The 26,999-nt window shown below is 46.5% G+C and overlaps 2 protein-coding genes and 1 long non-coding RNA gene across 16 annotated transcripts in view; 2 read left to right on the top strand and 1 right to left on the bottom strand.

The window, feature by feature from the left end:
* The window catches only part of LOC141410491 (leucine-rich repeat-containing protein 37A2-like), a 40,604-nt gene extending 39,734 nt beyond the window's left edge, over positions 1-870 (top strand). For 3 of the 6 annotated variants that reach the window (XM_074045427.1, XM_074045428.1, XM_074045425.1), the window contains 3 exons: positions 170-221; positions 302-444; positions 547-869. In XM_074045427.1, coding sequence (XP_073901528.1) covers positions 170-221; positions 302-444; positions 547-733 — 382 coding nt within the window. In that variant the 3' untranslated portion in view covers positions 734-869. Of the gene's footprint in view, positions 1-169; positions 222-301; positions 445-546 lie in introns of all 6 variants that reach the window. The other 3 variants (XM_074045424.1, XM_074045423.1, XR_012438478.1) reach the window with 2 other exon arrangements.
* LOC109676018 (uncharacterized) overlaps positions 1-26,999 on the bottom strand; it is a 183,709-nt gene that overhangs the window by 95,481 nt on the left and 61,229 nt on the right. For 3 of the 9 annotated variants that reach the window (XR_012438491.1, XR_012438483.1, XR_012438488.1), the window contains exon 4: positions 9,663-10,422. The exons of the other annotated variants lie outside the window; for them this stretch is intronic. This is a non-coding gene — a long non-coding RNA (uncharacterized lncRNA). The remainder of the gene's footprint in view (positions 1-9,662; positions 10,423-26,999) is intronic. 9 annotated transcript variants of the gene reach the window in all.
* Positions 14,088-26,999, top strand: part of LOC109676014 (rho GTPase-activating protein 27-like) — a 19,507-nt gene continuing 6,595 nt past the window's right edge. Inside the window, 7 exon segments of the mRNA XM_074045430.1 lie at positions 14,088-14,231; positions 15,745-15,833; positions 24,609-25,016; positions 25,494-25,676; positions 26,134-26,214; positions 26,286-26,348; positions 26,620-26,687. Of these exon segments, the coding sequence (XP_073901531.1) occupies positions 15,786-15,833; positions 24,609-25,016; positions 25,494-25,676; positions 26,134-26,214; positions 26,286-26,348; positions 26,620-26,687 (851 nt within the window). The 5' untranslated portion in view covers positions 14,088-14,231; positions 15,745-15,785.

Genomic DNA, 26,999 nt, shown 5'->3' with positions numbered 1-26,999 from the left:
TGCATGCATGGAATTGTTTTCAAGCCCCCAGGTCTGGGGTGACTTTGCTCATTGTGATTATGGACCAAAGCACAAGTTTTTGTCTTAGTAAGACCTGAGATGTACATCATAAGAGACTTGTAAAACAGCATGAATCACTAACTGTCTTGTGCATGTGTTTTCCTCCAAGGGGCTTTTTCGCATTTCTGCGCAGGAGATACCCAACAGAAAGTGAGAGTCAGGCAAGTTTGAAGAGGACTTGGTGTTGTGGTTGGAAAAGGGAGGGGAAAGCAGAATTAATATCTCCCCTTCTCTTTTCTAGGAGGGCTTCCTTTGCTTAAGGCAGCCACTCTGGCTTAGGGATATGTACAGACCTCTCAGTGCCACCCAGAAGAAAAATATGGCCCAGAAGCTACATGACAAGGACTCTTCTGATGAGGATGAGATTTTCAATAAAGATGCAGGGTAAATGGCTAAGGGGTGATTTAAGATTCCTGTCTAACATGGGAGTAAGGAACATTTGGGACTCTTTAGAAGAGTAAAAGCTTTGCTTGTTTCTTCTCCTAGGGAGTTCACTGAAGTCATCGTAGACAGTTCTGGATCTTCAAGAGAAAAAGGCTTGAATGATTCTCCCAGTGAAGTCAGTGAAGAAGCTTCTGGAACTTCAAAAGAAAAAGGCTTGCATTATTCTCCCAGGGAGCTCGGCGAAGTCGTCGTAACAATTCCAGCACAGGTAGATTCAGCCCGAGGGTGAGAAGAGGGAACTGGCTGAGGTGCTCTCCACTCAGCCCATACAGTGATGCCCATCCCACCTCAGAACTGGCAAATTTTTGTTTGACACTGCTTGTCAAATACTTATTATTCTCATTAAAATGTGTAAAATTTCTAACTCAGTCTATCCATGTAGTAAGAAATTAAAACCTAAAGAGTTAAATAATGTATGTGCAAATAACAAGGACACAGGCAGGAAAACTAGAACTGATGCTGGACTCCTTTGTGGCAGTCACGCTTCTGGAAGAAGCAGTGTAGACAGAGAAGAGAGCTTCCTGCCTTAGCTCCCCCAGTTTAATCATCCTCGGGGAATCAGAAAACACATCTACAACGGATGCGGAGTTTTAAGTCAAATCCCAGTTGTTCTCTTGCCCTTTCCTCTGTTCGTCAAGAACCAGTCATTTCCGAGGTGTCTGACCCCCTGCCCCCTGGAGACCATACACCTTGTAGAACTTCTCACTTGGTGTTGGGGACACTAGAATATCTAGATCAGTGAGCCTACTGCACTGTGGGGCCAGGTCTTGTGGTTTTTTTCCCAAGCCCTCAAACTATTACATGAGTATGTAGCCTGTCTTAGAAGTGTTCTCCACTTTGACAAATGGGTAGAAAATTGACCTTAGTTTGTTTTTCTTTTAAAACTATTGACCCTGCCAGGCACCAGTAACAGGCTCACTCCTGTAATCCTAGCTACTCAGGAGGCAGAGCAGAGATCAGGAGGATTTCGATTTGAAGCCAGCCCAAGCAAATAGTTCAAGAGATCCTATCTCGAAAAAACCCTTCACACACACACACACACAAAGAGCTGGTGGAATGGCTGAAGGTGAAGGCCCAGGACTGCACCAAAACACAATTGACCCTTGGACAATTGTAGAGAGGTAGCAGAGGGATAGTGTAAGAATGTGCAGGATAATTTCCCAAGACTGCCCTCCCTAGCCTTTATTTCCAAAAATAAACTGGTGGGGCTACTTCTCCATTCACATGGGCTCCACAGCCTCTCCTAACCTCACTGAGGGTTGCACATTTGCTGCTCAGCTCCTTCCAGTTCTGCCCTGCTCCAAATCTATCTGCTTCCTGCCTTGTCCAATGGGCATCCGTAGCTACATGATTGCAAGTAGCTATTTACAAAGGACACAAGGGGTCCTTCACTCCATGCTCAAAAACAGTTATTAATAAATCATGTTGAGAATGTATTAAACACATTTGTGAGTAAAAGAAAATCAGAATAAACAAGAATAATCCACCTACTGAACACAAGAAAATGATGGCATTCTAGTAATATGAGATGAAACGGTGCCAGCCACAAATGGATGAACAGCCCCAGGTCTCCTGGAGGAGCAGTGTGCCTGGAAAGCAGCTCAGTGGGTTTTGCTGGTTAGGGTTCCAAGCAGTTAGTGGCCTGTCAGTTCCTCATCTGGCTGATAAGTTAGCTAATTCTGGGCAGGAGATCCCTGTTATCTTGATGCTTCCCAAAGTTCCTTCCTAAAAATGAAAACCAGTGTTTCTCCTTCTATGGTGACAAGTGAGCCAAAAAATATTTACTGAATTTAGAGCACAAGACTAAATAGTAATCACAACAGGAAGCACCAACAACTACCACTTAAAATCAGCTTACTTGGTGCCAGGCCCTGGGTTAGGCATTTCACAGTCTTTCATCATTTAGCAACTTTTTTTTTTTTTTTTGCATTATTTTTTTATTTTGTGAGCTCAGGGCTTCATGCTCACAAAGCAGGCGCTCTACTGCTTGAGCCACACCTCCAGTCCATTTTGCTGTAATTATTTTGGAGCACTGTTTGCCTGGGCTGGCTCAATCTGTGATCCTCCCAATCTTAGCCTCCCAAGTGGCTAGGATTATAGGCATGAGCCACTAGTACCTGGATAGAGGTGTTTCCCTAAAAAAAGTATTGAAAAAAAAGACAGGAGCTAATAAGAAAGGTACTTCAGGCTTCCCAAAGTGTGACACAGGACTCCAAGAAGCTTTATTTTGGCATATTTGCATTATTTTAAATTTGACACAAAAAGTGAAGTTCTTTTTTTATGTAACACTATCTCAAATTTGTACAATTAAATTGTACAATTAATTAAAACTCACAAGCATTATATTCTACATTGTCCAGCTGGTCCTAGATGGGGCAGAATTTCTGCCCCAATCCAGACTTTCTGCCCGGCCAGCCTGTGGCCAGCTGTCTGTCCTCAAGCCAGGCACACTCCCCTGGCTGTAATCTGGAAGAAGAATGGTGTCTTGGGTTGGGTGGCACAGAACATGACTGTCTCCATCTTACTGATGGGCAAACTATAGCTCAGAAGACCAGCTCTTAGCTGAGACCTGAGTGAAAGAAGTGGACACCAGACCAATGCCACTACAAGAAAACTCTCAGTGATCCCAGCGAAACCTGTCAGAGAAATGAGACATTTTTAACAAGATGATGAAATGAGGCAAAATATAATTAGGGCAAAAATGCTGCAGACCAGAGATGTGTCAGTTCAGTGAAGGAAAAGTTAGGTGGCCTAGGGAGAGTCCAAAAAGGGATGGAACTTAAGCTGGGTATGGGTTACATGCAAGATGCTGTGACGGTGCTGGGGAAAGAATTGACTAGGACAGAGTCCCTTTTCTCAGGGGGCATCTCAATCCACACTGAGAAGACAGTGTATTAGATGAGACCATGGCTGCTTATCAAGATGTGGTCCAACTCTGGGTTTGCTGGAATAGAGCAGATACTAGGGATGAAGAGAAAAGGAATAAAGTTGATTCCTGACAATAAAGATTTCCTTTCTGACAACAGGAAAGACAGGCATCTAGACAGTGGACAGTACAATGGCAAGGAAGCACAAATCCTTGAGGGAGGCCTGCATGTGGGCAGTCTGATGTTCTGGAGCATGACATGCAAGCGTGCAAGGAGTAAAAGGCATAAATGCTACACACTGCATAGGGGCCAGGGACCCTGATCCCAAAGGCACAGGAACCAGAGGTTGAACTACTGATGGGTTACACAGTGAGAAGACATGATCAAGTTTGGAATTTAGTCCTTTGATGGTGGCCTAAAAGTAGAGGGAGAGCAGGAGGTAACGGGGGGTCTGGACTAAGCAGGAACTGGGAGAAAAATGGAGCTCCAGAAAGGGTGTTTGATTCAGCAGGGGCTTTTCTAGCTCAACAGGAACCACCAAGCTCAGTTGGAAAAATTAGGCTAATGAGGTCATCTCTCCACCAAGCAGCAGCCACAAAGGTAACATAGATGTTCCCTGTTTCCCTAGTCCTATAAACATACAATACATGCCAAGACAGGCTCCTTCCATGCACAAACTCCAGCCTTGGTACCCACAGTCCTGCTAAACCTGGCCTGACTTTCCTTCTCTGAAAGCTTGGGAGACAGAGTGTACTGTTAACATTCTGCTTGTAAGTACCTCTCCTCCCCACCAAAAAAAAAAAAATCACCCTAATTTACATTTCAGCATTTGGTGCTACTGTCCCCCTTATCTGACAGTGGGCAAGGAATTCTGTGCCCAGGAAAATCAATGAGCAGTTGGCATGGAGGGGAAGACTTGGAGCCTGGGGTAAAAATCCCCAACCATTGCAAGGGCACCACTAATACACCAGCTCAGAGGGTCTCCAGTCTGGCTGACTCAATCCATGCATCAAAGTATCACGTACCTAATGCTGGGTACCAGATCACCCCCCGACTGTGACTTAAAATGACAGTAAGCTCCTATTCCTCACAGTGTTTGCAAGTCAAGAATTGAGGAGCAGCTATAGCGGTTCCAGCTCTGAGTCTCTCATGAGATTCTCAAGACTTCGGTCAAGGCTGTGGCCATCTGAAGGCTTGACTGAGGCTGGAGGATCCACCTCCGAGGTGGCTCGTTCCCTCACGCTGTGTCTTGCCTGTGTGGCCCTGTCCACATGCTACTTGACTGACTGTCCTCACATCGTGATGGCTGGGCTTCCTCCAGAGACACTTTCTATTTTTATGACCAAGCCTCAGAAAGCACACAGCACCCCTCTGCCACATGACATGAACAGAAACGTCACTAAATCCAACCTACACTCGAGGAGAGAGGATTTAGACTCTGCCTTTTGAAGAAAGAAGATTCAAAGAATTTGTAGACATATTTTAATACTACCTGCATTAGGAAAAAACCCTTTTCTCTACTTCTGACATTAGATGGGGGGTTGTCCCACACCAAGCAATTTTCCAATTTTCTGTGGACACCAGCTGGGTAACTTATAATTCCACTTAATTTTGCTACCAACTGGGGTTAGTGCCAGACTCCTCGCATTAAGGACTCAGTACTACAAGACTGCCTCTACTTCAGAGGAGGACTTGAGGCCAATCTCAAGTCCAGGTTGTCACCCATGCTTCTGACTAACCATTGACCTCAGGTTTGATCATTTGACAGAATGACTCCTGGAGTGCAGGAAAACTGTACTTCCTACTGTGGATCTAGTACAAAAGAGTATTGTGTTTTGTTTTATTTATTTTTATTTATTGTACTGAGGATTGTACCCAGGTCCTCATGCTTGCTAGGCAAGTGCTCTACCACCTGATGCATGCCTCCAGCCCTAAAAAGGATATTTTAAAGGGTACAATGAACAGCCACATGAACAGATACATAGGGTGAGGTCTGGCTGGAAAAGGTTCCCACGGAGCATGGATTTGGGATACACCACCCTCCCAGCAATGTGGATATGTCTATGAACCCAGAAGCATTCTGAATCCCATTTTTTGGGATTTTTTTAGGAAGGCTGCATCATGCAGACATGATTCATCATTAATCTCCACCTCCTCATCTCCCCCCCAGAGGCTGAATACTGGAGCTTAAAGTTTTAAATACCCAATTATGATTTAGTCTTTCTGGTGACCAGCCCCACCTAGGAGCCCACCAAAAGTTGCTTCATTAGAACAAAAAAATGCTCCCATCACCCAAAAGTTTCCAAAGTTTTTAGGAGCTCTGTATCAGGAACTGGGGGCAGAAACCAAAAATATATTTTTATTCTGTCATACTACCTCAGACAAGAAACTAGAAGGCACTCTGGATACTTTAAGCCAAAACAGATTTTCTATAGGCTGTTAGTGCTTCCCTTTCAACCTACAAACCTTCCCTCGAGTCAATCCTAGAGACAAAGGGGACCTATCCTAGCAAGCTTTTGTGTGCTGCCTTAACTACTGCAGTATCCTCTTGAAACATCCAGAATGGCTTCTAGTTTCTTGTCTGACGTAGTATGCCATAACAAGACGAGGGTATAGCCCTCATTTATATGAAGCCTCCATAGTATTCAGAGGTCAAAGTCTCAAAGTCCTTCAGCCCTACAAACCCAAGCCCTCCACGGTGTGGCGCCAAACCCTCCTTCCAATATTATAACACAGAAAGCCTCCACTTGAGCTGCTCTTGGCACTTCTGTTTGGACCTCAAGACACTTCCTCCTGTTTTGTTTTGCTTGTTGCTGTTGTTTTGAGGGCACTAGGGTGGGAGGCTAGGGCCTTACACTGCTAGGTAAGCGTCTGCTACTGAGTTGCACCCCATTCAACTTTCCTCTTCTTGAGGGTCACGCCCTCATGTACATGAGGTAGAGCAATAAGTAGACAGAGCCTGGGTTCTTGACAGTGTGGACCACCAAATTAACCCTGGGCTTCTTAATTGGATTATTACATGAGAACTCAATAAACTGCTTTCTTTCTAACCCACTGTGTGTTGGGTCTCTCTTGCAATAGCTGAACTTACAACCTACTAAAAGAAATGGGCTAGAGGACTGAATGTGATGGTTGTACCTGTAATCCTACCTAGCTATTCAGGAGGTAGAGATCAGGAGAACTGTGGTTCAAAGGCAACCAGAACAAAAAGTAAGCAAGACCCCATCTCAACAAACATGCCAGGTAAGGTGGTACATACCTGTGACCCCAGCTATGTGGTGGGTAAAAGTAGGAGGGCCATGGTCCAGGCTAGCCTACGCAAAACCACAAGACTCTATCAAAAAATAACTAAAGCAAAAGGACTAGGCACATAGCTCAAGCAGTAGAATACGGCCTAGGAAGTAGAAGTATGAGGTCCTGAGACCCTAGTACCAAAAAAAAAAAAAAAAAAAAAAAAAGAGTGAGTTAAGCTGAATGTGGTGGCACAACTATGGTCCCAGCTACTAAGGAGGTGGAGGTAGGAGGATCACCGTTCAGGACCAGCCTGGGCAAAGTAAGCACAAGACCATATTTGAAAAACTAAAAGCAAAAGAACTGGGAGTTTGGCTCACATGGTAGAGTACTTCATGCTTGAGGCTCTGAGTTCAATCCCCAGTACCACCAAATAAATAAATAAATAGATAGATAAATAATAAGGAATGGGTTAGCTATGCTGCAGTGATGCTGTGTAACTCGGGAATTAGAATGGCCCTTGCAGGTCTGTAGCTGGCTAATGTAGCTGTGTTCTAATGCTGTGCTAGCTGGTTGGCTCCGTCCACCTGTGCTCACTCTGCACTCAGGGTGGAGAGGTGGTAATTAAGAGGAGATGCTCCTCTCTTGTGAAGGAGGAAGTCCACTGAAGACCAGCAGATGCTCGTGAGGCCTCTGCAAGCCAACACTTGGAACAGCACTTTCACTTCTACTTCATCTCACTGGCCAAAGCAAGCCACAGGGCAAGCCCAAAGCCAGGGGACAGGCAAGGACAGTTTACCCACACTGAGATCATGGATACCATGTGGGCCAAGAAACTGGGGCTAGTAATTCAGTGTCTGATGAGCCCTGGTTTGTAGGTTATGCAATCTGGGCCTGTTCTTGCAGCAGTCACCTGGAAACACAATGTAGTGAAGGAAGGGACTCAGTCACTGTTCTCTTTGAGGTCACTTTGAGGAACCATGACAAGGCAAGAACCACATCTCCTTCCTCTCCACACAGCTCCTGCCCCCTTCCCACCAGTGTGTAACACAAGCCCTGCTTTAGGGATGACTCAGGAATATTGCTGAGTGCATTTCAGTCTGTTCCTTCAGCCTCTCTATGTGATTCAGTATGCAATACAGACTGACTTACTGGAGGTCAGCAAATAATGTTATTGCCCCACAAACTAAAGGGATTGTGCCCTTTGGAGCTGAGATCTGTACCCAGATGTGTCTGACACCAAATACTGGATCTACTACCTCCCACAAGGACCTCCGGAAGAAAAGGATAAACACCAAAACAGATAAGTAAAATTTCTATCTCCAGGGACCATTTGAAATGGAAAAGATTCTCATCACCTGAAATATCAAAAACCAGCTGGGTGCCAGTGGCTCACATCTGTAATCCTAGCTACTCAGGAGGCAGATATCAAAGCCAGCATGGGCAAATAATTCATGAGAATTTAAAAAAACATCTCAAAAAAGTGCTGGCAGAATGGCTGAAGTGCTAAGAGCACCTACCTAGCAAGCTTGAGGCCCTGAGTCCAAACCCCAGTGCCATAAAAAAATAAAGGCACAAACTTAGTCAGGGATCCTCATGGCTCAACACAGTGAGATTCCCCAACAAAGTCCCCATGCTCCTCAAAGCCCCTTGGCCACTCTCATCAGGCAAAAATCCAAGTTTAGGCCCAGACATTCTACCTTAATTGCTATCTTCCCCAGAGACTTTGATTTTTTAAAAGGAGAAGCACTTAAAGAGCTGTGATGAACCCTAAAGAATGCTGCCACCATCAGGCATAGGCCATGTGGGCGGAGAATGTGTTTTAGGGCAGTGACTCATGGTAAATTTTCCCCCCAGTTCCCAAAAGGGACTATTCAAAGCCCCCCCAAACCCAAGGTGGTAAAAGTGCGGGGATGGGGAACCTAGGAGTGCTGTGAGGTGTCTTCATTATATATGTTGGAGAGTTTGGAGCTTGCTATAAAAAGTGATGGCCCATGGCTCTCCAAGATTGCCCTCACGAATTACAACAGATGTTTTGTAGTAGTTTTAAAAAATCTATCTCCATGGTACTTAGGCACTGGTAAGTGAATGAAGCAAGGCTAGTATAATGTGCATCGTACGTGACTGTGTGTTGTGTATTATCTGTACAAAATTGGGGTCCCAATATAGTAATCACTAGCCACATATCAATATTTAAATATAAATTTAAATTAATACAAATTAAAATTTAAAAGTCAACACCTAAGTCACACTAGCCAAATTTCCATTGCTCAATAGCCACATGTGCCTGGCTAGTGACTGCAATATTGAACAGCAATGGTAAGACATTTTCATCATTACGATTCTCTTTTTAGCAGTCCAAGGGTTTAAACTCAGGCTAGCACTTGCTAGGTCTACTGCTTAAGCACATACCCCCAGCTTTTTCTTTAGTTAATTTTTGGATAGGGTCTCGCACTTGTTGCCTGGTGCCAGCCTTAGACTGCAATCCTCCTACCTATGCCTCCCATTAAGGTGGGACCAAGGCACCAACCACCACACCCAGCTTATTTGTTGAGATGGGGGGGCTCATTAACTTTTTGCCCAGTCTGGCCTCAAACTGTGATCCTCATGAGCTCTGCTTCCTGAGCAGCTGGGATTACATCATCATTACAGTTCTGATGGACAGTGCTACCATAGAATATCTCTGGAGGGACATACAAGATACTGATAATGGTGGTTTCCTTTAAGGAGGGCAACTGGGAAGCTGCAATGACACATAGGTGTGCCCTTTTGTATATACCTTTTGAATTTTAGGTCATGTATTTGTATCAAGTATTTGAAAAATTATTTGAAAAATAATACAAATTGGGAATCCCTTCTAGGAGTCACTGTACTGGGACAATGGTTCCCAGGAAATTACTTTGCAATTTGTCTACAAAATAAGTTAGTAGATTTATGATTTCACATTTAATTTTTTTCACAGCTTAGACTTTTTAGCTCCTGTCAACCTCTCTGCTCTTAGAAACTCACAAGTAAGAAGTGAATTAGTACTAGTAGAGGGATGTTAAAGGAAAAACTCACCAACTCTCAGGCAGTTAGCATTTTTTTTTCCCTGACAAATTGTGATTGTATTCCATGTGAATAAACGACAGCCATAGTTCCTATTGGTAAGGGTGTTCCTGGTTCTACAACAGAAATAATCTCCAATCACTCCACCTCCTGAGCAAGGTTGGAATCAGTGAAATAGGGAATGGGGCTCTTGCTTGGAATGAACCTGTACTCAGACCAGGTAAGGTAGGAATGGGATGGGAGGACCCTTGCAACATGACTAGGCTCTTAGAGAAAGAATGCACCAGATTGAAGGGGCACAGGGAAGTACCTGTTGCCCTGCTCAAAAGTTAACCTCTGGAGCAGTGATAGCAGTGATTCCCAACCTATAACTGCAGATCCTGGGAGGGCCTGAGAGGGCCTCTGAAACCCTGTGTGCCACAATCACTGTTTGTAAGGCAAATAAATCCTGTCCGTCTCCAACACTAAAATTTTTACATCACGAATAGCAATCCTATTTTAAGTATAAATTTACATGTTATTTAAACCTTACAGCTGCCTGGGAGGTCCATCTTATTCTCCCCAAATAATAGATGAAGAAATTGGGTAATAACTCACCCAAGCTCAAAAAATATGTCAGTTCAGGCTCTTTATGTTCCATGTGAAAGAAATCTAGTTGCTTAAACAAAAGATGTCAGCCAGGCATGGTGGTACATGCCTGTAATCACAGCACTTGGGAGAAGGAGGAAGGAAGATCTTAAGTTCTAAGCCAGTCTAGGTACACAGCAAGACCCTGTTTCAAAGAAACAAACAAAAATAGTGCATAATATATCAGATCATAACAATTACTTATTAACTGTCTTTTGCTGAAAAGTACTGATTACTTGCTTTTTTTGTGGTACTGGGGTTTGAACTCAGGGCCTACACCTTGAGTCACTCCACCAGCTCTTTTTTTATGCACAGTTTTTTCAAGATAGGGTCTCGCAAACTATTTGCTGGGGCTGGCTTTGAACCTTGATCTTCCTGATCTCTGCCTCCTGAGACACTGGTGCCCAGCAAAAGCACTGACTACTTTCTTGGGCCCATGAATTAACTAAAAGCAGTAGAAAAGTTTGGAATCTGTGTCTCCATGTTGTATCTGTGACCTTTGCTCTGAGCCCTTCTCCCCTGTAGTTACTTTGTAAACACCTTGGCATCTAGGAAGGGCAGGACTGATCAAAAACATCTTTACAAGAAAGGAAGGAGGAAACTACAAGAAAAAACACCAGAGTCTCCACCTGCCAAGCAACACTGCTTTGCTCAGCCTGACCAGATTTTTCCCCTCAAGCAATAATCCCCTCAGCCATAATGTCTCCAAAACCCCCGAGAATGATCAGCCAGGCCATACTTTGACCAGGACTATTTATTTACTGAGTTATTTTTGGTAGGACTGGGGTTTGAACTGAGGCATTGGTGTTTGCAAAGCTGGTGCTCTACCACTTGAGCCATGCCTCCAGCCCATTTTGCTCTGGTTATTTTGAAGATGGGGCCTGGAGAACTATCTGCCTAAGCTGACCTCAAACCTGGATCCTCCCTATCTCAGCCTCCCAAGTAATTAGGATTACAGGCATGAGCCACCAGTGCCCAGCTGACCAGAACTACTTAGTAATTACGCATACCTTTCACCCCCTGCCCCAGTTCTTTTTCTGTTTAACCCAAAAGCTCATGCCTATACTCCAAAGACAGGCTGAATACCCTGCCTCTTCCTGAGGTGCCGGAGCAGCATAATAAATCTTTCTCCGTCTTCATCATTACTCATCTCTTTATTTGGTGTGTTGGGGCAAGTGGCTGGACCTGACATGTGGAACCCCTGGAGTTGGGCTGGGGGCCTAAGACTTTGATTTCAACACATCAGGGAACCCTAGGGCTTAAAGCTGGCTGCATGAGTGGCTCGTGCATCTTTCTTTTTCTGGCTCTCTGCTTTCCTTTGTGATGGCTTTGGCCTTGGGAGGACTCTAGCCCCATAACTGTAAGGTTGGTAATCAGAAATTCCAGCTCTACACTGAAGTCCAGGAAATAGCGCACAGAAAAGCTGCCCTCAAAGGTGCTCTGATTGGTCTGTTGGACCATGGGTCAGGAAAGGGAAGGCACTGACTGGCTTGCCATAGTGCACATCTGGGGCCTTGAAGGAGGGCCCTTAAATCAGTAACTCAAACCCACCACAACTGCAGGGAATGGAGGAGGCTCATACCAAAAGTAAAATAAAGAGGAGGTTTGGTTGTAAAAAGATAAGGGGATGGATAAGGGATGGAGGATCAAAAACTGAAGTTGGATTGAACTAACCTTTAAGCCCAAAAAGCAACAGTTTTTAAAAACATGTTCATAGATGCTATGAACCTGAAAACCTCTCAAGTTCTCTTCTCCGAACTTGAGATTACTTTGTAGATTACTTTATTATTGTTCAAGTCGCATGAAAACATGAGATTGTTTTTTTCCATCTGGAGTTTGCCTGGTGGGATCACAGTCCATTGTGGAGAGTGGAGTATGAGAAGCCTATGAGAACTTGACATGAGCACAGCCATGTCAATCTGCAGGCTGGGGTCGGCACAGCCCCCAGCTGCAGAAGGGAGCGAGAGCAAAATTCCGCACCGTTGCTTTATGTAAGAATAAGGATGTTTACACCATGACTGCAGACAGCAACAGTATACGCAGAAAGTATACTGAAATCACAGGTTTCTCCTGTTCCCAATAACTACAAGGTCATGCTACTGACTTCGCTATCCCACTTCCTTGTTTGCCCCTGTACATAATAAACTCGCTGGAGGTGGTGGAGGCTGTTGTGTGTCTCCACCAGAGCACCCAGTCCACCTGATCCCAGCTTTCTGCATGTTTGTCTTTTGTCCTTTCTCAGTCTCCCGTTGCTCCAAGTTAGGTTGCTAGGATGAACTCATGCAGGTTGCAAGAATCCTTGAATGAAATTGTTTGCAAAAACATGGAATATATATGTGCATTTGTGCATGTCACTCTTGTCCCATCCCCACCCCCATCACACCCAAGACCCACGCCGTTCTGCACTTCACAAAAGCATGTAGAGTAAGATGAGAAGAGGCAAGCACACCTGCAGACTTCAGAAAGACCGGGAGCCTGGAAAGCAAGAGACCAGCACACAAGGGCTCCTGATAAACAAGAGGTTATTTTGAGGGGTTTCCCCAGCTCCAAACACTCAGTAGCTTTGCAAAACTTAGTGGGATAAGAGAGAGACATTAAATGCTCGATTTGGAGGCAGAAGCATGCTTGTGCCAAGTCACCAATGCTCTGGCTGTGCCAGATATACTATTCCAAGGTAGCTAGATGTCTGTAGAAAATCCTTTACTTCCAGCATTGCTTCAAATGGGTTCAACGGGGGGGAAGAGAAGGAAAGGGTGCAAGAGAGTATGATGGAAATATGTACTCATGAGACTTGTGGAAACTATTCCAGGAATTGGGGGAGGGGGATACATGAGAATGATGGAGGGGGTGAATTCAACTATGGTATATTGTAAGAATTTTGTAAATGTCACAATGTACAACTCAATTCCCTCTGAATTTCTTTCCTCCTTCCCCGTAAAATGGGGATAATCTGAAGATATGAATGTGAAGTTCTGGCAGCTAATGTAGCGATTACTGACTAATAACTGTATTTGGGAGTTTTCTTTTGGTAAGTGTCTTTTTAAATTTTATAGATCTATGTAACCAGTAAAGCAGTCTCACCTGATATTGGTCTACAGAGTTGGCAGGGGAGGAGACAAGCAAGAAAAGACAAGTGGAGAATATGAAGCTCTGCAAGCAACCTTTATCTGGTCTACACCTGTAAATATAATGGTGATCAATTAAAGCCTTTGGAAGTGTTAAAAAACAAAAACAAAAAAAAAGTACCTGTACCCCGAGTACAACAACAACAACAAAAACCAAGGGTGGTTTAACAGCAAAAGAACATCGTTTGTATGCATCTGTAATCTTCCCGCTCAACTATCAGCTGTGTTGAACCCACTCAACTCACCTAGCCTAAAACTGAGGAGGGGAGGTTCTCGCTCCTGCAGAACAGGCAGCCCCCAAACAGGGAGGTGAGGGACGCCCCTAACAGCTGCTTTGATAAATCGAAGCAGAGACACAGCGACAGCTCCCTGCAGAAGTCACAGAGGAGCTTGAACTGTTCACTCACGAGTGCAACCTTCGGCCGAGGGAAGGTTGGTGCCAAGGCCAAGCGAGGTGAAGGACTCAGAAGCCAGGAGTCGTCTGACGCAGAACTGCTGGGAGCAGGCTGTGCGGACGCGCACTGGGCGAGTGCCCCAGCCTTCCGCCCGAGGCTGGCGCCCTGGGAACCCGGGCGACGGGTACAAGCAACGGCTCCCGGGGAACCGCACCTCCAGGCTGTCGAGCGGTTGGCCCCGCCCCGCGGCTTCTCTGAGCTCCTCGATTGGCTCTGCGGGCCGGAGGCGGGGCCTGACGCGGAGCCTACGTGATGACGTCAGGCGCCGCCGCGCCCCTTCCTGTTGTCAGTGGCCCGGAGGCCGTAGCGTCGGCTCCGAGTCTGAGGCGCTGTAGCGGCCGGGAGCTCAGCCCGCCCGGTCCCTGCTCCCTGTGGTGAGTTCTCGTGACTGGAATGCGGTTGGGTGGGTGGAATATAATTTGGTAACGGGTGAGGCAGCCAGCCAGGGTCCAGGGCTCTCCCTGGCAGCCTGCACAGACCACCGTCCCCATGCACCTGTTTCCCTCTGCGTGGCCTGAATTAGGAGGTCCACAGCGGGGTGACTCCCTGTGCCTGGTTTACTCTGCCAACCCCAGAGGCCAGAGATTGCCTCGGCAGCCTCGCCTCATTGAGGACCACAGTGTTTCCCTGCTTCGCAGATGTCGTGTTCCACGCTGTCCTGTAAGCCTTGCTTGCCAGACTGGCCTTAATACTCCCTGTACCCCATGCCTTGGCCCCCAGCCAAAGTGTCCTCCTCGCAGCCCACCCTGAGTCCAGCTCTGAGGATGGCACTCTCTCGGGCCTCTGGGGTTTCCCCTCACCTGGGATTGGTGTCACTCAGGTCCAGCAGTGGAACCAAGCCACTATCAGCCATGGCATCTCCAGTACTTCCTTGAGCTGGGACAGCTCCATGTCCTTATCTAGCAGGTGGAGATAATAAAATGGCACCCCTAGGACAATTAGGAAGAGCACAAATGCTGCAATCTAGGTAACATTTCTTGGTTGTGTTAACTTCTTTGGATCATAATTATTTGAAAGCAGACAACCTTAACAAGTTTTTTTTCTTGGTGGCACTGGGGTTTGATCTCACTGCTTCATGCTTGCTAGGCAAGAGCTCTACCACTTGAGCCACCACACTGAGGGATTGAATAATGGACTGCCTTCAACTATTGGTACCCATATTTCAGGCATTGGCATTCTTTGTAGATTTGGGTGGCTACATCCACTGGGATTACAGATACCATGTCTACCTGGAACACATCAGGCACTGTGCTGGGTGTTTTATTTGGTCATACTCTGCCTGAGAAATCTACTGTGCCCCAGCATGCCTTGCTGGTTAGAGGGAAATTGCCATCAGAATCCATGTTGGTCTGTTTAGATTGTCCCTGTGCTGCCCAATGGAGAAGCAGAGTGTGGCAACAGACCCTGTCTCCTTCTGAAGCTGCTTGGTTGTATCCACCATCACCCAGATAGCAGACCCTGGACAGGGACAGGAGTCAGGGGCTGGTGCAGGGCCCAGGCCTTGACTGTGAATTGTGAGCCCTGCTTCCCGGTCCTCATGGGTTCTTGGCGCCTTCAGCTGAAGCATCTCCCTGGTGCCCTGAAGCAGCCTTTGGCTCCCTGCCCCCACACACCCATCCCACCAGCCCTGGCTTTCTGTGTAGCTTTTGGTGTTCAGAGGCCTTACCACCCACTCATGGCACACAGGGCTCCTCGCCTCCCAAGGACTCAGCCTCTGGCTTTTTCCTTCCTTAAAATCCACTCTCAGTTTTTACTTTTGTGTTGCTCACAGGCCTTTCGGTTGCAGTTTGAGTAAGCCGAGATGACCGCCTGCTGCTTGCTGGGAGGGGACTGTGGTTGCGGGGTGAGTTGGGAGCATGCTCATCTGGCCACCATCTGTCCCTGCAGGTGTCATGTGAGTCTCCTTGCTCAGTGGTGCCTGAGTGGAAATGCTCTCAGTGGTGGAGAATGGACAGGAGTCCCGGGCTGCCGTCTCGGTAGGTGGGCACAGGATGATCAAGGGTGGAAAGGGCTGCAGAGGGCTTACCATTGCATTGGCTTTCCTCACTTTGATATGAATGGGCACTGTCCATGAAGACAGCTAGGTGGAGAAAGGTTCCAGCCAAAGCAGGCTCTGAGGAGATCCTGTCCTTCCTGGGAGATGTCTGCCATTTTCTTGCTTGTAAAATGGAAATCTATGAAAAGCACAATGAAGATTTAAGGTGGGTTACCTGAAGACCAGGGATTTTCATTCAACCCTCAGTGCTCTGCCCTTACACTGTGATTGTTCACAGTTTGCTCAAGACATTGATTGGTCTGAAACAGCTCTTCCCAGGCACTGGTTTGTAGCCCCACTAATGGGAATAAATTGGCAGCTTACATATACCTTTGAACAAAAATTGTTTGTGACCAGCTCCCCAGAGCCCCTTAGATGCCCTCTCTTGGGGAGTCCTATACGCTGGACTGGCCCTGGGCTGTCTTGGGCACTCTGGACTGGCTGTCAGTTACCTTGGAGAGGCAGGAGGTTGGTTAACTTTTAGGATCAGGGGAAGCCAGAGGTGGCTTCTTGGGGGAAACCTGAATTTCCCTTTCCTCCCCATTGCTGTTCCCCACTTCAGAAAACTTTCTTCTTGAAAGTAACTACAGCCCTCAGAGGAGTGCCTTCCCCTCCTGGCCACTAGAGGGTCAGCTTCACCTGTCTCCTGCTGGCTTTCATGCAAAGACCCTTTCCCCATCCTACCCAGAACTCCCTAGAGCTGGAGCTGAGCCCCCAGTGAGTTCAGCGCCCTACAAGGGCAGCATAGATGACTCCTTGAGGGTGTGGACTTCTTGAAGGTGCATGCTATTTATCCCTGCATTCTCTGACTCAGCACCTAGCAAATACTCAGTAGTGTTTGTACTTTTTATATAACTGCTGATAAGATCTTGCATAAAAAGAACATTTAAAATGGGACTTTTTCGGGGTTAAAACCTGTGCTTCAAAGGGCACTATGAAGAAAGTGAAAAGACAACCCCCAGAAAAAGGAGCTATTTGCCAGTCCTATATCTGAAAAGGATCTAGTGTATCCTGAATATATAAAGAACTGTTACAATTCAGCAATACAAAGACAATCCAGTTATGAAATGGATAAAGGATTTGAACAGCATTTCTCCAAAGAAATAAACAAATGACCAATAAGTACATGAAAAGATCCTCATTACCATTAGACTCAGGGAAATGCAAATCCAAACCACAATGAGATACTACTTCATACCCACTAGGATGCCTATAATCAGTAAGACAATAAAAAATGTTGACAAAAATGTGAAAAATTGGTTGGGCTTGGTGGTGCAAGCCTGAAATTCTACCTACTCACCTACTCAGGAGGAGAGAAAGGAGGATTGCAGTTCCAGGACAGCCTAGGAAAAATGGCAATGAGAGTCTCTCTCAACAAATAAGCCAGCCATGATGGCACATGTCTGTATCTCTGTAATCCCAGTTACTGGGGAGGCAGAGGATCACAGTCTGAGGCCAGCCCAGGCAAAAAACAGGAGACCCTATCTAAAAACAAACTAAAGCAATAAAAGGGCTGGGAGCATGGCTCAAGTGGTCAAACACTTGCCTAGCAAGGACAAGGCCCTGAGTTCAATCCCCAAGTACTGCCCCACCCCCCCAGAAAAGTGGAAAAATTGGACTTATGAGACATTTGCTAGTGGGAATGTGAAATAGTGCAGACACTTTCAAAAACAGTTCAGTATTTCCTAGAAAAGTTAAACCCAGAGGTTTTGTTTGTTTTGTTGGTTGGTTGGTTTGTGTGGTGTTGGGAATCAAACTCAGGACCTCATACATACTAGGTAAGTGTTCTGTTACTGAGCTATATCCCCAGCCTAGCACAGGGTTTTATATGACTTAGCAATTCCATGCCTGAGTATATCCCAAGAGATTTGAAAACATGTCTACATAAGAGCTTGGATATAAATGTTCATAGCATTATAGCCAAAATTTGGAACAACTCAAATGTCCATTACTGATGGATCAATAAAACATGGTATATCCATGTAGTTGAATAAGGAATGAAGTACTGATACATCTTATAGCATAGATAAACCTTGAAAACATGCTGAGTGGAAGAAGCCAGACACAAAAGGTCACATGGTGCATGACTCCATTCATATGAAATGTGCAGAACAGGCAAATCTGTAAAAGCAGAAAGCAGATGACTGACTGCAGTCACTCCCAATTCCCTTCTCTCCAGCCCCTGGCGACCATTAATGTACATTGTTTCTTTTGGGAGTGATGGAAAGGTCTAAAATTAGACAGTGGTGAAGGTTGCACAATTCTCTGAACAACTATTAAACTCTATAATTTAAATGGGTGAATTTTATGATATGTAAATACAGCTCATTAATTTTTTAAATTTAGTTTTCTAAACTATTAACATTTACTGTGTGGACTAAATTCAAAATAAAAGAGTTAAACATTTATCCATTATCCTAACACTTAAACCAGTTTTTCTGTAATCCCTTGTAGTCTAGTGTGTTTGGGAAAAAAACACTTCTTGTAATTTTGACATAATTATGATTAAATAACTTTTGCTTTTCCCAAGGATTTTGTGTACATTTGTAATGTATTCATTATAGGTATTTACTATGTGCCAGGCATAGTGCCAAGTGATGGAGACACACAAGGAGCGTTGCCCCCAGTGCTGAAGATCAGGAAGTATTATTTCATCTAACAGATGGGGAAACTGAGGCTCAGAGAGGTTAAGTGAAAGGTCTGAGGTGCCCCCGCCGGTTATGACAGAGCTGAGACTGAATGGAAGCCTTTGGCTGCCAGGCCCAGATCTTTCCTAACGTAACCATGCTATTTCCTTGTTGTTTGGCACCGTGCTGGGATCTACCACAGGCCCTGAGCATAGGCTCAGCATGCCCTCTACCGCGGAACCCCACCCCAGCCCTTTTCCATGTTTTTATTGTTCTACAGTGGCACATTCTGTCCCGCAGCTCATCTCTGCAGAATCCCGGCCATGTAAGTTAGCTGGGAAGCCTAAGCCCTGCCCTTCCCAGTCACCCCTAGACATAACTGTGATGGAGCCAGAATTTAAACACAAGATTACATAGCTATAAGTTCACTGAAGTTTGGTTAGAAAACAAGAAGAATCCGCAATGAAGAATATCCAAATAGTATCTTCTCTATGCTGTGTCTTTATTTGTCATAATGTGCAGAAGGAATCTATAGATACACACATTGGTGCGTGCGCACTGTATTTGAACACGCATTGAACGACAGGCCAAGGGTTACATTTTAGGGGCACTCTGTAGGATTGTCCCCTAAAGGTGTCTTCTGTTTGGCACTGCCTAGGTCATCAAGAAGAAACTGGTGGGATCCGTGAAGGCACTGCAGAAGCAGTGTGTGTCCCTGGACACAGTGGTCACTAGTGAAGACGGAGATGCCAACACCATGCGCAGTGCCTTGGAGGCCGTGTTTATTCACGGCCTGCATCCCAAACACATCCGTGCTGAGGCCGGAGGAAAAAGGAAGAAACACGCCTACCAGAAGCCTCTGCCTCAGCCTGTCTTCTGGCCCCTCCTGAAAGCTGTCACCCACAAGTGAGATCAGCTGGAGAGGGTTTGGTTGGGGAAGGAGCTTCAGTGTGGGAACTTGGCTCTTTCCAGCTGTGCGGAAGACACCCTGTGCTGTAGTGTAGAGATAGTGAGACAGGCCCAGAGAATCTACTAGAAAGGTTTATCTCCAGACCAAGCTGCCCAGACAGCCACTAGACCTTTCAACCCTCAGCCTTCAGGCAAGAGCCTGTGGCTGCTTCCCACCCCAGGGCTTCTGACTTTTTTGACCGCACCTAGAAGAGTGAGGCACTTATAAGAGCTTATGTGGCCTTCAAAGCCTAAAATACTTACTCTGTGACCTTTACAGAAAAAGTTTACTGAAACTGCCTTTGAATATTTGAACATCTGTGTCCTATTACATTCAATATGAGGCTTGGGGATTTTTATCAAAGAGTGGAATCCAGGTGGAATATCTGAATTTCACCTGGGGACCCTGTCTTTGGCCTTGCCTCTAATTGCCTGGGCTTTTGAGTAAGTAGCTGTCACTGCACCTCTAAGGAATATTAAATGCCACCTTCATTTAGGCACTGAGCAAAGGTGCCTTGTCAGCCTCTGATCTGTATTTCCATGCCTGCTGACACTCTCCTAGGTCAGGTTCTTACCCCTTTCCTGGGTGACATTGGCTTTCTAATTGTCCTCCTACCTTACTCTGTGTTTTCTTAGGCCAGTCAGCTGGTAGCATGTACTTAGCTGAAGCTAGCTGGAACTCAGCCACACTGTCCAGGGGAGTGTGGTCTGCACTTCCACACAGGAGGCACACACAGGGCACTGTGGTAGCACAGATGAGGGGCATTTATGTCAGACGGAGGCATCTGGGACCTGAGTTTGGTACACCCGAGGTCTGATCTCCTTACCCAGAGCAGTCCACCCTATAGTGTACATAGCTGTGGCCAGGTCACTTTCTCGTGCAGAAATCTTTAGCTCCCACATGCAACCCTGGAGTCTGATTCACTAAGTTGGGGCCCCTGCATCTGTACCTGATAAGTTCTCCAGGGGCTTCTGCTGCACTTCTGTGTTGGGAACCTTTGCTGCATGTGCCCTTAACAGTTTAATATTCAAGACCCTCCATTACCTGGCCTTGCAATCTAATCAGCCACTCTCCCTTCACTGTTGTAATTGGCGTGTTTTCACTCCTGTTACAGGCCTGTTGCTTCTCTACCCTTTATGCCTTTTTCCTTTCAAAACATTGTGCCTAGAAGGTTTTTCGTCTTTGCCTCTGGAAAGCCTTTAGGGCCCCAGCTCAGCTGCTGACCTTTCTATGGCATTTTTCTTACTCTAAGGCAGAAATGATGGCCCAAACTCCCACACCAGCTCCACCAACAGAAGGGCTCCATGGCAGTTACTTGGGGCTGGGGGTATAGCTCAGTTGTAGAGTACTGCCTAGCATGCATAAGGCCCTGGGTTTTGGTTTTAGTTTTTAAATCAGAGCACTATTGAGCACTTAGTGAGTCTCATGCACGCCTCGTTTCTTTGCCCTGTCTTCCATCAGTTCACAAGTCACTTCATTCATTCTTTATTCTTCCAGAGTTTCTTTATACAGATGTAAACTAGTATGAATAGATATCCGGTGACTTGATTTTCTGTGTCTTTCACACAAAACACTGTCCTGTGCCTTGGTTACTTTTTGCCTTTTTTTTTTTTTTTTTTGGTGGTACTGGGTTTGAACTCAGGACCTCACACTTGCTAGGCAGGTACTCTTAACTACTAGAGCCGCTCCACCAGCCCAGCTTTTTGCCTTTTGATGAACAATGTACCTCAGAGATTGTACGTAGAGAGGATTCTTCTTCCTTACAGATACATGGTTTTCCATTGTAGGAAGGTAGCATAATGCATTTAACCAGTCTCCTGTTGGTGAACACTTGGACCACGTTTCATCTTTTCCTAATTCCAACAATGCTATAATGAATTAGCTTTTGTTTGTGTGCAAGTATATATAGGGAAAATTCCAGAAGGCTTTCTGGGTCAAAGGGTAAAGCGTAGGTATTGCCAAATTGCCATCCATGAAGTGTAAACCAATTTGCTCTCCCACCAATACAAATGAGTGCCTATTTGCCCACAGCTTTGCCAGCTGAGTGTTGCCAAGTTTCACTTTCTGCCAATCTGATAGTAAAATACATAGTTTGTCTTAAAGTGGCTTGCATTTGCATTTCTCTTTCCAGATATTTAAGGGTTGTTGGTTTCTCTTTATCTTAAATAGTCTATTCATGTCTTTTGCCCATTCCTACTGAGTTATTTGTCTTTTTTTAATAAATTTTTTATTAGGATATATTTGTTATACAGGGGGGATTAATAGTGACACTTCTGATTAGGCTTGCATTGTAATTAGTTACATCATCCCCGTCATCTCTCCCCCTCAACCCCTTCCCCATCCTACTTAAAGCAACTGCAAGCTGTTTCTTTGTTCTATTTCATATATGAAGTCTGTCAAACATATTCCCTTACTTTAATCTCCTTGTTAGCCTTCCTCCCCTCCCATAGTAACCCCCACACACACCTGTACCTATTTTACAGTCCCGTCTTTTGTTATTAATATATTTGTCTTTTCTTATTGATGTCTAGGAGCTTTTTCTATATTAGGGAAAAAGCTCTATTACATGAGTTGTGATTACTCCTCTCCTTTTTTGCAGCTGGTTCTCACTATGTTGCCCAGGCTGACCTCAAACTCCTGGACTCAAGCAGTCCTGCTGTCCAGCTTCCTGAGTAGCTGGGACTACAGGTGCCCAGCCAAGAGTGTCTTTGGAGTTTGCTAATAGTTTTATTTTACTGCACAAGTTTTCTTTATTTTTTTAAATATATTTTTATTTGACACAGTAATTATAATATTTGTGGGGCACAGTGACTTCTCCAGATGTGTGTAAAATGTAGAATATTCAAGGTAGTTGACATATCTATCCCCACAGACATTTATCATTTCTTTGTGTTGGGAACATTCAAAGCCCTCTGTACTAGCTATTTTACATATTTACTCCATTGCTGTCAAATGCTGTCAAATGCTACTCCAGTGCTATGAATTTAGAAGTTATTCCTCCTACCCAGCCTCACCCCCATACCCATGAGCCATCCTCTCTCCACACTCTCCATCACTCCTCCCCTACACCCTTCCTAGGCTCTGGTAACTGCCATTCTATGCTCTTTCTTTGAGAACAACTTTTCAGTTTGCACATATCAACGAGAACACGGAGTATCTGTTCTGTGCCTGATTTATTTCACTTAACATAGTGTCCTCCAGTTCCATCCATGAGATGAAGAATGACAGGATTAGTATCCCGTTGTGTGGGTACACGCTTTTTCTCATCCATCAGTGGACACCTAGAGCTGCTCTAAGCCTTCGAGTGACGATGTCTCTCCACCCTACTGATTTCATTCCCTTGGGTGTTTACCCATAGTGGGGCTCTGGAGACATGGAAGTTTTATTTGGAGCTCTTTGAGGAACTTTCAGACCATTTTGCATAACAGCTGCCTCAGTTTACATTCCCACTAACACTGTATGGGATTTCCCTTTCTCCACATCCTCCCAGCATTGTTTCTTTTTTTGTCTTATAAATGTTCTTGCCGGGCATGGTAGCCTGCGCTTATAGAGTAAGGTACACTTAGGAAGCTGAGGCAGCAGGATTGAAAGTTCGAGGCCAGGCTAGGTAACTTAGGGAGACCCTGTTTAAAATAAAAAATTAAAAAAGGCTAGAGGGAGCTTGGTGGTAGAATGCTTCTTTAGTATGCACAAAGCTCTGGGTTTAATCCCCAGTACAACACACACAAAAAAGTTATGTAATATATCAGTTATTTTATAGCTTTTCAATTTTGAGTCTTTGTTATAGACTCAGTTGAATTGTTACAAGTCAACTAAGTCTTTGTCTTAGTCTGTCTCTACATACACACAGTCATGAGAGCACATTCTGAAAAATGCACCATTAGGTGATTTGTTGTCATGTGAACATCCTGCAGTGTACTCACGTAAACCTACGTGGTGCAGCTCACACCGTTTGATGTGGTCTGCATGGAGTCATAGCAACCAATGTATGAAGCAGCTGCCGGGGTAACGCACACACTTTCACAGTAAACTTTAATTTTTTTGGAGACACTGGATTTTGAACTCAGGGTTTACATTTGCAAAGCAGGTATTCTACTACTTGAGTCACACCTCAAGACCATTTTGCTCTGGTTAATTTGGAGATAAGTCTCAAACTATTTGCTTGGGCTGTTCTTGAACCACAGTCCTCCCAATCAGCTAGGATTACAGGAGTGAGCCACTGGCAACTAGCTAACCTATTTTTTTTTAAGCAAAAGAAAACACTTTGAAATATGGATAAAAAGTATAGGTTAGTAAACAGACAAACCAGTAGCATTATCTAATTATTGTTATCAAGTGTATGTATTGTACATAGCTAATTATATGTGCTACACTTTTTTTGGCAGTACTTTGATTTGAACTCAGGGCTTCATGCTATACTTCTACACCTACCTCCGTGCTTCCAGCCCTATGTGCTGTACTTCTATATAACTGGTGGCACAATAGATTTATTTACACAGCATTGCCCCAAATGTATGAGTAACGTGTCATACTCTGACTTTACCATGGCTACAGTGTCACTAGGTGATAAGAATTTTTCAGTTCCTTTATAACCTTGTGTGACCACCATCACATCTGTAGTCTGTCATTAACCAAACCCTCATTATCATCATTCTCTCTCTCTCTCTCTCTCTCTCTCTCACATCTGAAACTGACTCCCATATCTGCAAACCCAACCCAATCCCAGAGCTTTCTAGACTGGGAGGGAAGGAACGGGTGGAAGCTCTCATTGGAGCTGTGGAAGGCAAAGCTGAAGCTGAAAAGGGGACCACTGAACGGAGGTCCCAGGCCATTTCTCTGTCCCTGCCTCTTTGAGTATACAGTCATGAAAACTGGATTATCAATGTTTTATTGTTAATAATAAATAATAACATAATCACCCACCCATCTGTGGTGCTAACTACTTTACAAAGTACTTTCAAGAACATCTTATTCTGGTCACTACAACTTCTGGAATGGGCAGAGCACATGTCTTACACCCAGGGAAACTGAGGCAGAGAGGTAATGGGACTGGCTGAAGGTCGCCCAGGTGGCAAGTAGCCGAGTTGGCACTATGTGACCCTCGAGCTGCCCTGAAAGTCGTCTCCTTCGCCTTCCACAGGTGGACGAACCCCCGGAGCCCGTGTACGCAAACGTAGAACGGCAGCCGCGGGCCACTTCGCCCCACGCAGCCGCTGCTCCTCCATCCGGCCCGGTGTGGGAGACGCACACGGACGCGAGCACCGGGCGCCCCTATTACCACGATCCCGACACGGGCGTGACCACCTGGGAGTCGCCCTTCGAGACTGCTGAAGGCGCCACCGGCCCGGCCACCTCCCCGGCCTCAGTGGGCAGCCAGGAGAGCCTTGAGGCAGAGTGGGGCCAGTACTGGGATGAGGAGAGCCGCAGGGTGTTCTTCTACAACCCGCTGACGGGCGAGACAGTCTGGGAGGACGAGCCAGAGGAGGAGCCGGAGGAAGAGCTGGAGATGCAGCCCTGCAAGAGCCCTGGCAGCCCCAGGGACCAGAGGGTGAGGGGCGGGGCCCGGTGGGTGGGGCTGTTGTCCAGGGCCTCTGACTCCGCCTCCTGACCCTCAGGGACCAGAGGGTGAGGGGCGGGGCTCGGTGGGTGGGGCTGTGCTCCTCCTCCAGGGCCTCTGACTCCGCCTCCTGACCCTCGGACCCGAGAGCGAGGGGCGGGGCCTGGTGGGTGGGGCTGTTGTCCAGGGCCTCTGACTCCGCCTCCTGGCCCTCATGGACCTGAGAGCAAGGGGCGGGGCCCGGTGGGTGGGGCTGTTCTCCTCCTCCAGGGCCTCTGACCCCGCCTCCCACTCCTCAGGGAGTCGAGCGTGGGGGCGGGGCCTAGTGGGTGGGGCTGAGTCTGAGCGCCTCTGACTCCGCCTCCCCCTCTGCCACAGGGAGTGATGGGTTGGGTCTGGTACAGAAGGTGGGGGCAGGGGACGGTACTCTCACTGAGAACCTCTGACTCCATCTTCTGGTCCCTGCAGCCCCCCACCCCTGAGACAGACTACCCCGAATTGCTGACCAGTTACCCGGAAGAGGTCTATTTCCCCGTGGGTTCCTTCAGTGAGCCTGGCCCCACCTCTCCCTTAACTGCACCCCCTGGCTGGTCCTGTCACATCAGCCCCGACAAACAGATGCTCCACACCAACCACTTCACCCAAGAGCAGGTAGGGGCAGCACTGGCAGATGGGCCCAGACAGACCCAGGGTCACTGCTCTCAACTTTCCTCACTAGGAGCTCCCCTTAAGACTTTTTGTGTGTGTGGTGGAGGAGACTAGAGTTTGAACTCAGGCCTTCTGGTTTGAGACATACCTCCAGTCCATTTTGCTCTGTTTATTTTGGAGATGGTGTTTTAAAACGTATTTGTGCTGGCTGGCCTTGAACTATGATCCTCCCGATGTCAGCCACCCAAGTAGCTAGGCTTACAGGCATGAGCGATCTGCACCTGGTTTCCCCTTAAGACTCTAAACTGCAATTCCTACAAAGAACCAAACCCAGCCCACAACAGTTACCTGCAACTGCCCCTGGTGCTACCTTGGACTCTGGTTGAAGGGAACCTTCACCCACCCCCACCCCCCATCTAATGAGTTTGGCTAGGGGCCGTGACCATCCCTATCCCCACAGTGGGTGAGGTTGGAGGACCAGCATGGAAAGCCATACTTCTACAAGCCAGAGGACTCCTCTGTTCAGTGGGAGCTGCCCCAGGTAACCAACAGGGGAAGGGAGAGCGCTGGGAAAAGTGGAGGGGGTGATATATGACAGGTCTAACTCCCCAGGTCCCTGTCCCTGCCCCACGAAACATCCGCAAATCCAGCCAGGACAGTGATACCCCAGCCCAGGTCAGCCCTCCGGAGGGGAAGGTAGAGAAAGGCCATGAAGACTCTTGATAGGACCTCCACTGAGAAAATAGGGGTTTCTGGAGGTCCTGGGGGCAGGTGGGATATAACCACAGGTCCCAGTGCCAGCAGAGTAGGGAGAGGGTGGGAGATGGGAGGAAGTCTCACCTGAGACTCAGGCCCAGGCTGGAGAGAGCTGCCAACTGAGGGGCAGCTATATGTGCTCCTCGTGGCTCACCCTCTGACTACACCTTTTTCCACTTCTATCTCTTAGATCAAGACTCTGGACAAGGCAGGGGTGCTCCATCGCACCAAGACGGTGGACAAGGGGAAGCGGCTCCGGTGAGAGCCTGTCAGCATTCAGAACCGGGCAGGGTGGGCCTGAATGGCGATGTTCACTGAGTGCTTCCCCTGTACCAGGCTCTCACTGATCCTCACGGGGACTTCACAGGAGGTCCTGTGAGGAAACTGAGGCACCAAGAAATAGATGCCCAAGGTCCCTTGGCTACCAGCTGTTAGAGGCAGGAGTCCAGTTTTCCCAAGTGGTGCCCCAGGCTGTGTTCTTAAGCTCTGTGCCCTGCTCCTGGGAGTGAGGGAGGGCCCAGCCCAGGAGCAAATCTAAGTCTTGCCCAACCCACTGCCCCACCCACCTAG

Source organism: Castor canadensis, chromosome 11, assembly GCF_047511655.1.
Source record: "Castor canadensis chromosome 11, mCasCan1.hap1v2, whole genome shotgun sequence".
In the NCBI taxonomy this organism is placed as follows: Eukaryota; Metazoa; Chordata; class Mammalia; order Rodentia; family Castoridae; genus Castor; species Castor canadensis.
The sequence above is the reverse complement of the archived record's forward strand: the minus strand, read 5'-3'. Positions and strand labels throughout refer to the sequence as shown.